Below are 12621 nucleotides of genomic sequence, written 5' to 3'. Positions count from 1 at the left end.
GGCACTGAAGAAATATTGAAGACTTTTTAAATGTCAATTTATTTGGTAAAGATATGCCTTATCTTTATCCTAACAATAAAGAAACTTAACATGAATTAAATTCCAACCTTAATGTTGATCTGTATTTAAGATTTAAATTTACTTTAGAAACAAGTTCTTGGAATATATAGAGAAAAAGCTGAAATAGTAACAATTTCTGGGATTATTGTACTGTTTGATATGTGGATTTTTAAATTAAATGATTTAATTGTATACTTATTTTGTCTTCCATTAATAGCAAGTTATCAAAGTATTTTAGTTTATCTTTTTTATTGCTATTATATGTTCTAAATAGTTGCTGATTATGTATATGAGATCTCTGTGTATACTTTCCTGAATTCTTACATTGTTTGTGGTAGTTTTTAAATTGACTTTGTGATATTTTACAGCAATATTCTCAGATAATTCATAAAGTTTGATAATGTTACTTACTTCTTTCCAATATTTGGATCTTTAGCTTGTTTTTCGTTTTTCTTGATCTAATGCATTATACAGAACAAGGAAGGCATTTTTATGTCAAAGAAAATACTTTTATTTTGTTTTCGTATGTGGTATCTTGGACTGAGAGTCAGGAGGGTTTATTCTAATCCTTTTCCTGCCGCTAGTGGTTGCATGATCTTAGATGTGCCATTTCATCTCTTGGACTATTCTTATTGGTAATCCCACAGCACTTTGTGCTCTTGCACAAATCTCATGTCTTTGTTGGATTACAAATTCTTTGAAAGAAGCTATTAAATTCATCATTTTCCCTTTAGCATTTTACATAGTGCTTAGTACACAGTAGATATTTAAAATATTTAATTTATTAATTAGTTTATTGATGCTACATATAGTGAGTACTTATTTGGTGCCACATATTAAACTCAAAACCATAGAAAACAAATAGATCGTTGTCCAAATTATTCCCCCCAAAGGAGGTTAAACGTGCTTAAGTCAAAGATACAGTGAAAATATGATAATGGAGAAGAGTCTCTCATTTTGATAGGTACAATGGAGGTGGAATGATTGACTTTAGTATGGCAAGTGATTGAGAACATGGACTCTGGAGTCAAAAGGCTATGGTTTGTATTCAAATAAATCCCAGTCTGCTAATTACTGGCCTAGATCTAGGCAAGGTGTTTATTCTTGCCAAACCTCAGTTTTACTATGTATGGTATAGTCATACTAATTGTTTCTACCTCATAGAATTAAATGAATTGACGGCTATGAATAATTAAGATAATGCCTTGCATATCACAAGCGTTCACAGAAGGGAAAACAAGAGGCAACCTAACTTGAATTATTAAGACTATGAAATTTGAAGTGTTATTGTTCATGTTTATTTCTCTAGTAAATGACACCTATGAGGTTGGAGAACTAAATGATATCAACATTACAACTCCATCACAGCCTAGCTGGCATCTCAGAAACCTCAATGCAGCTACCAAGTACAAATTCTACTTGAGGGCTTGCACCTCAAAGGGCTGTGGAAAACCAATCACTGAGGAAAGTACCACACTAGGAGAAGGGAGTAAGTACCAGAGGCTTCTGCATGCAGTTTTTTAAACAACTACACTGAAAAGAATGTTCTACGTTTGTCATTGTAAATTAGAAATGATTGCGATCTCAATCTGTCTGACCTTTTGTTTTTCACTGACATATATACAGAATTTATTTATCTTGTTTGTAAAGTTCACATTGACTCAATTTATGGATTTCTATGTAACAGCATCAAACTATAGCCTTGGTGTATTTAAGGTCAGGAACTATAATTTTACTTAATCAAAATAGGGGGACATAAGGTCATAAAGTTATTCATAAGGTTAGTAGAGGGATATTTTTCTTTTGGAAATGTTTCCAAACAGAAAAATATATGTCTCTTGCCCTCATAGACGTTTTGCAACACTAATCTAATACATTTCACTTCTGTGTCTTGACTCATATATACATTGAATCATACATCAGTTTTATTTTACTGTCTACTGGTTGATGCCAAATAACTGCCTTGAAAACAGCCCGTAAATCTGTAGTTTCATTTGGAAAATCCTCCTAATTCAATTGCACTTTTCTATTTTTTTTCCAACTCAGAACTATTTCCTTTACCAAATTATTTCTCCAGTTATGATTTTATCATTGTTTCTGCTAAGCTTTCTGTGATATCAACAGGGCTTCAGGAAAGAAATAAGAAGGTGGAGTAAGAAAGGGAAATGAATCACAGGAAATCCAAATTTTAGATTAGAAAAAAGGTAGAATCAATGGGAAAAGAGAAAATAGTAATGAAGAAAATTAAATTGCCATTTATAAAAGATCTACATTAAAATATGTTCAAGTTTGCGAATCACTGGAAATCAACGTGTTTGTGTGAATGGTTATGCTCTGATCTTTATTGTCAGTTTAGTTGTTTCTCCCTCTTATTATTCTTGCTGCATCTAGATAATGAAGGGCTTATGTTTTCCTCAGATGCCCCACATACTCAAAACTCTCTTTTATGGGAAAAGTATATATATTCACATAATTTCTCCCAAGAGACCCACAAATTATTTCCAAGGATGAATTACACACCAAGTGAAGTGAGGAACTCATTTACCTACTCATAAAAGTTAGATTTAAAAATGACGTTTGAAAACTTTCTGGTAACTAAAAGGATCTTATTTCTCAAGTGTTCAAACTGGCGTCGAGAGTTCATTACAAAGAAAAGAAGTCAGAATAGTAGTAATCTAAATATGCAACTTCTGTATTTTTAAAAACAGGGTTTGAAGGCATGGAGAGGGTTTCTGTTTCGTTAGAACTATGACTATAATATGCGTGAGAAATGCTAATCCCATTCTTGCAGATTTGCAGCATGTGAGAAAAAAATATTCTCAAAATGGCCTACACAATTTTGTAGTAGTTACACATTCTAATATATGTCGAAATATTTGGAAAATTTGGGCTTGATTGTGTTCATAAAACAATTCAAAAATTGCTTTTAGAGGATGGAAAATGCTGTTGATATGATTTTATAAATGATGCTACATCTCTTCAGCCAATTAAAGATGTAACTAATGTGCTTGAGTGTCTGACAGCAAATGTCTTCACTGTCTTATGTGTCAGTAATTTGCAAATGTTTCTTACTGCTATGTTTGTGCTCTTTTTCAGGAATCTGCATTTTCAGTATTCCTGCTACTGCCCCTTTCCTAGTTGACACTGATTTCTCTTCCGTAGGCATATCTTGCCATATTTACAGGAAAGAAACTGTAATCTCTTTTCCCACTGGATTTCAGCATAATCTTTGCAAAAAAGAAAAATATATATATTTCCACTGAGGAGACACATCTTGTTATCACTAAACACTCTAAAAATGATAACTTTTGGCCAAATTGGAATCTGTTTCTGTGTATCTTTCTTCTCCTTGCTTTGCCTCGATAGCACAGTTTAAGGTCATCTGACAATTATTCAGAGAATGGGATTTGCTACACAACCTTTTTTAAAATTATTTTCAGGCTGTCATTCCAATTTTCAGGTGGCTCCCATTCCATAATCTAAGATGGGGAAAAAGAGGGAGATAATCAGAAATATTCTTTTTTGTGTCATTACTGGTTTGAATAAGAAACACTTGCTTTGCTCTTTCAAAAGCTTGTTCTACTTAATGTTATACTAATACTTCTGTTTTTCAAAGTCAAAATTAATTGCATTCTGTTTCAATGGTGCTCAGTCTTAAAGGCTTTGCTCAACTAATATAAGTGGCCTGATTTCTCCCATAGTACCATTTTTTAATGAAGCCCTTTTGTTATCAGTAATTATTTGGTCAATTTCTATTCTAAAGTGAAAAGTTATAACTAAATTTTAACATGTAACATATATCCATTTAAAACAGAGTTTCAAAACGCCCAATATTCTCAACATGGAATGTATTTTATTTTCAGTATAAATTGTTAATATTTTCTGGTTAGCAAAATTATCAATAAAATTCAAAAATATTTTAGATATCTTGTTGCAAGATCAGAAATTAAATATATATTTAATTGACTCATTTTTATCTGCTGCTATGAGATTCTACAATTAATATATTGACATATTCATGTTTCTTTTTTGAAAAATGTTAATTTCTCAAACGCTTTCAAAATCTCATTGCATTTCATTTAAATGTACCTATAAACCTGCACTTTATGTACCTTAAATTTCTACCAATTTTAAATATTTAATATATGACCATATTATCCTACTATTCTATCAATATTTATGGAGAAGATCAAGGCAAAAAGAAGTAATACATAGTAAGGATTATAATGTCATATACTTCCAATTATAAGCCAAAATGGTCATATTCCTTTTTCTGCTAGATTTGTGAAAGTCCAATTGCACAAAATTACCTTGTGTGAGTTTTGAAGTCCGTGTTTGGTTTTGAACCATTCACTTGACTGGGCAGATTTATAGTACCATTTCATCAACCAGTACGTCATCTTAAAAGGACATGAATTAAGCTCATTTCATTTCTTCAATTTCAGTATGTTCAAAAAGAAAATCTTGAAATGTTGATTTTCTTGATCACCTGATAATTCAAAAACTACCTGAAAAACAAAATGCTACAAATGGCTTTTTTATTCATCTCAAATAACAATATTTTTTCACCTTTCACGTCCTGCTTTTAAATGATTAAACAATTCGTTTGATTTAACTGTGTGCATTTCTTAGGTAAAAGTATCGGGAAGATATCAGAAGGAGTAAATCTTACTCAAAAGATTCACCCCGTAGAGGTATTTGAGCCGGGAGCTGAACATGTAGTTCGTCTATTGACTAAGAATTGGGTTGATAACAATAGCATTTTTGAAGATGTAATTGACACAAGAGGGAGAGGTGAGAAACGAGATTATATTTGGGGCAGTATTAGACAGTAGATCTGTGTTCTGTAGATTATTTCATTTTACATTCTCCCTATATTAAAGATAAAAATATGGCGTCCATTAGCTATAAAAAAGAGTTTCAATTTGTTTTGGCGTAGTATTTTAAAATCATCAAAATGAAAAATGTTCTACCCAGGTCCAATTTATCCCTTACTGTTTTTACCAGAGTACTTGCCTAAAAATATCTCCTCCTGATTAACACGTTAATAACAAAACTAAAAAGAAAACCACAACAAAATAAAAACACAGAAGCTCCATGACAACCTGCATATAACCAAGGCGGCTTGTGCTTTTGCTTGCTTGTGGCTGCTGCTGTATGTAACTTCGTCTGCCTCCACTTTCCTCTTTGGTTTTTATCCTCAGAACCAAATGCAACTTGAGAGGACCCTTTCTAAATCAAGAATGAAGGATTTATCAGTATTCTCCCGGGGAAATGTCCTTCAAATCACATTCCCTCTACGGTCGCTCAAAGGAAATTAATATTGATGCTATTTTGTATGTTTAAAAATGATGTTTAATTTTCCCCCAAGGGGCATAATCCCAGAGCCTTTCTAGCATTCACTGTGTGACTTCTCTTTGTACAACAGAATATGCTGGTTTATACGATGACATCTCCACTCAAGGCTGGTTTATTGGATTGATGTGTGCGATTGCTCTTCTCACGCTAATATTGTTAACTGTTTGCTTTGTGAAGAGGAACAAAGGTGGAAAGTACTCAGGTAAAAGTGTTTCTTTTTATGACTTTCAATTTATTAAATAGTATTTTCTAGGAGGTGTTCTTCAGAGACTTATTTTTTTAAATTATTTAAGTCAAATTTACATTAGCAGATTAGATATACAGTGTACTGAAAGGAAAAGAAATCCCTATATTAACTGACCAAAGGGACTATGTGTAGTCCAGAATATTATCTCCAGATGGTAACTTGTTTTCTAGTTTCTAGTGCTTGAAATAGGCTCTAATGAGGCTTATAATATTTCCAAGCTTCTATTTTCTGTTGTAAAATATCAGAGATGTTGAGATGTTGCGAAGACATATTATGAAGTCACACTCATATATTTTCATGTCTCAAGAAGAAAGGACCTATTTAAAGATTGGCACCTGAGCCACCATCTGTTGCCAATCTTCTTTTTTGTTTTCTTTTTATTCTTCTCTCCAAGCCTCCCAGTGCATAGCTGCATATTCTAGTTGTGAGTGTCTCTGGTTGTGGTATGTGGGACACCACCTCAGCATGGCCTGATGAGCGGTGTGGTGTCCTCACCCAGGATCCAAACCAGCGAAACCCTGGCTGCCGAAGTGGAGTGTCTGAATTTAACCACTTGGCCATGGGGCCGGCCCCATGGACCTATTTATAGTATATCTCTATACATTCATCACTCAGAGATTTTTTGCACTAGTACATTCTAATAGTATTGGCTCCACTAGTCAACTTTGTTAGAGTTAACCATTGCTGGGAATGCATTTCTTATTACCATGATATATATTGGATACACTGCCTCCTGAATTAATGGTACACAAAACATAAATAAAAACCATCCTAGCTAATATAATGGTTGGCTTTAATTTCATTCAACTTTCAAATTTATTTTATCTTTTATATATATATAGTTGTTGCTATTATTATTATTTTTGCTTACTAGTCATGGTGTTTTTATATAGGGAGAATGATTTAGATCCTACTGCTATTAGTTTGATGATGTTCAGATTAGTGAGAAGTTCTTTACTGGCTTATGGTTCGTCCAGCAAATATTTATTGGGAGCCTATTATGTATATTGAACAGTCAAAGAAACAAACAAGAGCATAATTTCTGATATTTTGTAAAATGACTTGGAAAATTTATGCAATGATAGATCTCATTTTTTTTTCCTGTGAAGACTCAATTATTATGAATTCAATTTTCAGTGACTAATGAATGTTCTAGGTCATTAATTGGAAACTTTAAAAAGATATAGCATTTCCTTTTGAGTATCCCCAACAAATACTCATTTGTGAAGTGTGGCTCTATCTAAATTCTAAAGAAGCTTTCTCAAATGGTGCTCTTAAAGGAAAAATAAGTCAGCACTTCACATTTTAGGACAACTGAGAGAATCTTCTAGATCCTTGCAAGCAGTAGTAAAAGGTGCTGCAAAGAAGGACTTTGTTTGTTTTCCTGTTAAAGTGAAGCAAGAACTTCCTTGTTCTATATCCCACTATTTAGAATGTCTAATTTAAAATGTCACTACAGACCTAAATATTCTGAATATTGAGGCAATTTTGAGTAAGAGAAAGAGCAGAACAACCATAATCAACTCTTCTATTCACTTTAGTTTAGAGGCAGAGATCTGATATGAGCCTATGACATCTTCAAAAAGTTTAGGATAACAAAATGAATATTTAGTAATTTGCTCTTCATTAAGAGGCCATAACTAAATTTGACTCTTCCAGTAAGATTTATTGCCCATATAATATCAAATAGTCACATGAAAATCTACAACATTCTGTAACTCTGATGACAAATAAGGAGAACCCAGAAAATCCTTTTTCTTTTTTATTTAAGTGAAGGATAACTGATGAGTTGTAGATACAACCACAAAAAACTTGACTTAGGTGGCTGGCCCCATGGTGTGGTGCTTAAGTTCAGCACGCTCCACTTCGGTGGCCCAGGTTTGCAGGTTTGGATCCCTGGCATGGACCAACACCACTCATCATCCATGCTGTGGCAGCAACCCATATACAAAATATAAGAAGATAGGCACAGATGTCAGCTCAGGATGAATCTGCCTCAGCAAAAAAAAAACAAACAAGAAAAAACACCCCAACTTGATTTATTAGGATCAAAAAATTTGAGCAATACTATTCTTATTGATTATTCATCTTTCAACAGCATTGCTAATATGTCTGTAAAATTTATTTGTATTACTTTCTCCTCTATTTTTTTTAGTGAAAGAAAAGGAAGATTTGCATCCAGATCCAGAAGTTCAGTCAGTAAAAGATGAAACTTTTGGTGAATACAGGTAAACGTAATGTTCTATTTTAAAACTTATCAAAACACATATTCATCAGGTTATAAGCTTAAAAATACAAAAAGAAGTGTTTATTCTTAAAATGAAGCTTATAGGACTATATTGTAATGCCCCTATAAAGAACAATTTGTAAAAATAGGGCCTACTTAAGCGATAGCAGCTGAATTTCTGTGTGCAGGCGTGGGGTTGTAACTGCAAACTAGGGAGAAGTGGTGCCAAGAAGCTTTCTTGATGCTCTATGTGCTATGCAAAGGACACTATTTTTATTTAGACTGAATATCTATTTGGGGCAGCTAAAATATATGAAGTCACTCTTCAGCATGGCCATTATGAACCCAGGTTGTATTCAGTTTACATCCATAAATATATATCCTGTGCACCTACTGGGTGTACCTGCAAAGGTGAGTGAGTTACAAACCTTGTCTTCAAGACGAACCTAGTCTACAGAGGAAAAAACTTTTCTATTCCAATGGCTGTATTTAATTAAATAGAATAAGAGAGCAAAAAAGAGAGCAACTATTTCTGCCTAGGATGGGTTTTGGAAAGGGATCATTTGAAAGAAATAAGCTAGGCTTTAAAGGATGAAAAAGATTGTTAGTGTTAGCTGCTGAGCAGAGCATGACCAAATATGTGAGGATATAAAAGTGTGTCGCCATACATGGGAGAAATTGCAAGAAATCTGGTATGAGGCGGCTAGCTCTTGAGGGTGTGTTGTACTTCCCACTCTCCTGTTGTCTCTCTCCATCTTCCCCTTTCCACCCTCTCCATTCCTTAGCTCTTCTTCTTTGGGATGCTATTGTTTTCTGTCACGTCCTCTGTATATTGCAGCCAAGAGAGCTATTGCAATTTCCAGGCTTATATGGCCTTTAGCACGCATGAGACCAGGATCCATATCAAATAAGAGACCTGATTGGCCCAGATTGGGCCATGCCTGCATCCATTGCTATAATCAGGGATAAAGAGTACTCTGATTAGCTATCTTGCATTAACTGATATACATCTGAGCCTCATCATAGGCTCTACTTTGCTCTATACTTACCTTTCTTTCTCCTGCTTGGTAAATACTCTCTTTATGTTTTTCTATTTCTTGATAAGTCACTTTAAGTTCTTTCCAGAATAAGGAGCATTAAAGAGGGAAGAAGCAAGGAAGAAAGGAAGGGAAGGAGGGAGGAAAAGAGAGAGAGAGAAAGAAAAACTTGAAACTTTACAAATTTATAAATTGTGGCTCAAATTCCACAAGGCAAGGATCACAGGGGACCAATGTCAACTGTTTGAAGACAGTTGGAAACAGTTTAAAGACTGTTTGAAAGACAGGTATTACTAGTTCAATTTTACAGGCAAGAAAACTAGGACAGTGCCTTGTCAAAAAACTAATTTCTCCATGCTCTGCTGCTTCTTTAAAGAGACAGAGAAAATCATCCCCTAAACGATTTCACCTGGCATCCCATCAGAGTTAAGATGTGTTCCATCCTCTTTCCCTAAAACTACATGTTCATCAGGAACATTATTTAGTCTCCAAGTTATCCCAGAAGACAGTTTCCTGGATGTTGTGCCCTTGCATAACATGAATTCTTATCATTCCAGCTTCTGGAAATAGTTTCTTAACTCCTCATTGCCTGGCCCCCAAGCCAATGCTATATCTTGCTTTTGTTTGTTGGTTTTGCTTTTGTAACTGTAGAATCCCAATTCTGGAGCCAGTTATTGTATGAGTCAGGATAGGCTGGGTTATGCTGCTGTGAAAAACAATGCCAAAATATTTTTCTTTTCATTTTTTTTGTGCTTTATTGGTAAGGAAGATTGGCCCTGAGCTAAAAACTGTTGCCAATCTTCGCCCCCCCTGCCCCCCCCGCAAAGCCCCAGTACATAGTTATAGATCCTAGTTGTAAGTCATTCTAGTTCTTCTATGTGGGATGCTGGTACAGCATGGCTTGATGAACAGTGTGTAGGTCCATGCCCAGGATCCGAACTGGCGAACCCTGGGCCCCCAAAGTGGAACAAGTGAACTTAACCACTTGGCCACAGGGCTGGCCCCCAAACTTTTTTTCTTTCTCAAGTTGTGTGTCCAATGCAGATGGCTCTGGTCATCTTGGTCACTTAGGAGTGATTGGCTGGTGGGTGAACATCCAGGGTCACCACGGCAGTGGGATAGAACATGGCAAATTGAGGACTGGCTGTAAAGTGACCCATGTCACCTTTGCTCACTTTTCTTTGGCCAAAGCAAGTCACATGCAAAGAAGTACCGTCCTACCATATTTCCAGACAGCTGAGAGCTGGACCTATTTGATGAGGAGCACTGGTGACGACCACAAATTATAAAGTGCTAATCACATTCTTATTATATTTTTTCCAAATTCTTATTTTTAAAATTGTATAAAAATCATTTAATTTGGTATATAACTTTACAGTGTGACAGTAGTCAGTACTTAAAAGAAATCTTCATCAGAAATTTAGAAAAAGGTATCATTTTATAGACATTTTACTAATTCAGAGTTGCTTTTGTTGAAGAATAAAACCCAGACCAAAAATATAGGATATTTGTAGTTTTTATGTTCTAAAAATGCCGGCTATTTTTTTTTCATTTAACAAACCTGAGTTTTAAACTATATTAAAGAAAGTTCCTTTGTTATAAGAAACAGAAATTGATTGATTAACCTAAACAAAAGAGAAATTTTTGCAAGGATTCGAGGGAATGTACAGGATCAAAGGTAAAGACAGAAGATCAAAACTTGCTGACGACGAGTTCCGAAAGTTCATGAAAGCAAGGGAGACAGCGTCTGTCCTATGTGTATCTGACAGATTGAAGCTCTGCGTTTCCCACGAAGGCTCCCAATATTAAAGAGAAGCGGAAGTGTTATGAATAATAAAAATCGTTTCCCAGTTACTCACAATGACGTGCATTGGTTATGACTTTTTAAACATTTATTTGTGGAAGTGTCATTTGTGGGTTTATTTCTCCATCTTCAATGATAATGTGAATATCCTGAAAATTATGAGACCGATTAGCCCTGCTGCGTGAGGTTTGCTTTATGGCAATTTCTTATCTTAGGTTTTGTTGAACTATTCTTTTTGTTTTCTAGTGACAGTGATGAAAAACCTCTCAAGGGAAGTCTTCGGTCCCTCAACAGGGATATGCAGGCAACAGAAAGTGCTGACAGCTTAGTTGAGTATGGAGAAGGCGACCATGGCCTATTCAATGAAGATGGATCATTTATTGGCGCTTATACTGGGTCTAAGGAGAAAGGATCTGTTGAAAGCAATGGCAGTTCTACAGCAACATTTCCCCTCCGAGCATAAACACAGCGCATGTAAACAACATCAGTGGTTCATACCAAACTTCCATATTTATCTGTTCAAATGGGCTAGAACTTTCACATAGGAATAGAAATGTATTGGCAGAAGATTTCATCTAGAATTCGAACATCCTGCTATCATGTTGAGAACAATAGCGCTGCCTTGAAAAAATAAAATACCTACACTACAGGCCTATGTTGTTGTTTCTGTTCAGGTGCTCAAAATGCAGAACACAAATCTTGTATTTAGATTCACCTCAACTGAATCCAAAGTATCCACTCCCTGTCCTCCGTATTTGCCTGGTTTTACTATTCACTGTGTTTGCATAGATGTTGCTACCTTGTGGGTTTTTCTCTGTATGCACATGTGTATTCAGTCTCTGAGAACTGTCTTAAAAGATGGTAAGCAAACTGGTTATTTAAAATGTAAAGAGGAATATGAATGTCTTATTAAAACAGTCATTGAATATATACAGTCTAAAGTTATTTAAATTTTTAGTAGTAGAAGTCTTAGGCGAACAATCAACTAGTATTTATTGAGCTCCTAACTATTTGCCCAGAGATGGTCATATTTAAAGAGAATTCTAACTTTGTCAGTTTCAATAGGAATTTGTTATCTCTATCAGTTATCACATCTGCCAACATCTTTGTTTTTGTTTTTTTCTTGAACTAAATTCTGCTGCAACGGAAGCAGTGGTCAGAAGGCTATCTTATGAAAGAACAGGCACGAGGTGTCCATGATGCTGGAGTCTAATAACTGTATCTTTTAAATATCTCCATTTCTAAATTGACTGCTTTTACCTTTGTTCTATGTTTATATAATGGTATGCTTGCATATGTTTCATGAATGCATTGTACATATTATGTTAATATTTACACAATTTAAAATATAGATGTGTTTTATTTTGAAGTGAGAAGAAGAGCATTAACAGGCATGTTTGTATAGCTAGAGTTATATAGTAAGATACCATTTTTCATCATTTCAGAGCTACAACCTATAACATGAGGTTTCAAAACTGAAGATTTTGTATAAAGCATTTGGGTTTTGTTCTTATATTGCTTTTTCCAACAGTCTCAAAATAAAATGTCATATAAATATTGAGGGAGATGTTTTCATATTTTTCCAAATAAATTTTTGTTGTCAAGTGTTTTCCTACCCCAACCCCCCAAAAGAAAAACTGTTTACAGTAGAAATTCCTATACATATGTTTGCCTATATCATATTTTAAACATCTTCAGGGTGGGGTCTTTTTCTATGTTCTCCTTCTGTCAAAGTCAGTACAAATTCAGGGAATTTATTTCCTGATGTGGGCTACTAATCCTTCTAAGATTGTACATTCAAATGGTTTAGAAACAGTATGAAGGACTGTGCATGCATGTCAGTAAAATTCAAGGTTCAACTCCTCATTTTCTGGAAGCATTTTTTTTA

The 12621-nt window shown here is 34.6% G+C and overlaps 1 protein-coding gene across 26 annotated transcripts in view; it reads left to right on the top strand.

The window, feature by feature from the left end:
• CHL1 (cell adhesion molecule L1 like) overlaps positions 1-12294 on the top strand; it is a 211553-nt gene extending 199259 nt beyond the window's left edge. For 14 of the 26 annotated variants that reach the window (XM_070238583.1, XM_001497252.7, XM_023620071.2 and 11 more), the window contains 5 exons: positions 1370-1549; positions 4693-4854; positions 5489-5620; positions 7821-7893; positions 10980-12294. In XM_070238583.1, coding sequence (XP_070094684.1) covers positions 1370-1549; positions 4693-4854; positions 5489-5620; positions 7821-7893; positions 10980-11196 — 764 coding nt within the window. In that variant the 3' untranslated portion in view covers positions 11197-12294. The remainder of the gene's footprint in view (positions 1-1369; positions 1550-4692; positions 4855-5488; positions 5621-7820; positions 7894-10979) is intronic. The other 12 variants (XM_070238595.1, XM_070238590.1, XM_070238594.1 and 9 more) reach the window with 1 other exon arrangement.
• Positions 12295-12621: the final 327 nt, after the last annotated feature.

This window comes from Equus caballus, chromosome 16 (genome assembly GCF_041296265.1).
Source record: "Equus caballus isolate H_3958 breed thoroughbred chromosome 16, TB-T2T, whole genome shotgun sequence".
In the NCBI taxonomy this organism is placed as follows: Eukaryota; Metazoa; Chordata; class Mammalia; order Perissodactyla; family Equidae; genus Equus; species Equus caballus.
Note: the sequence above shows the minus strand (reverse complement) of the source record. Positions and strands in the feature narration are given on the sequence as shown.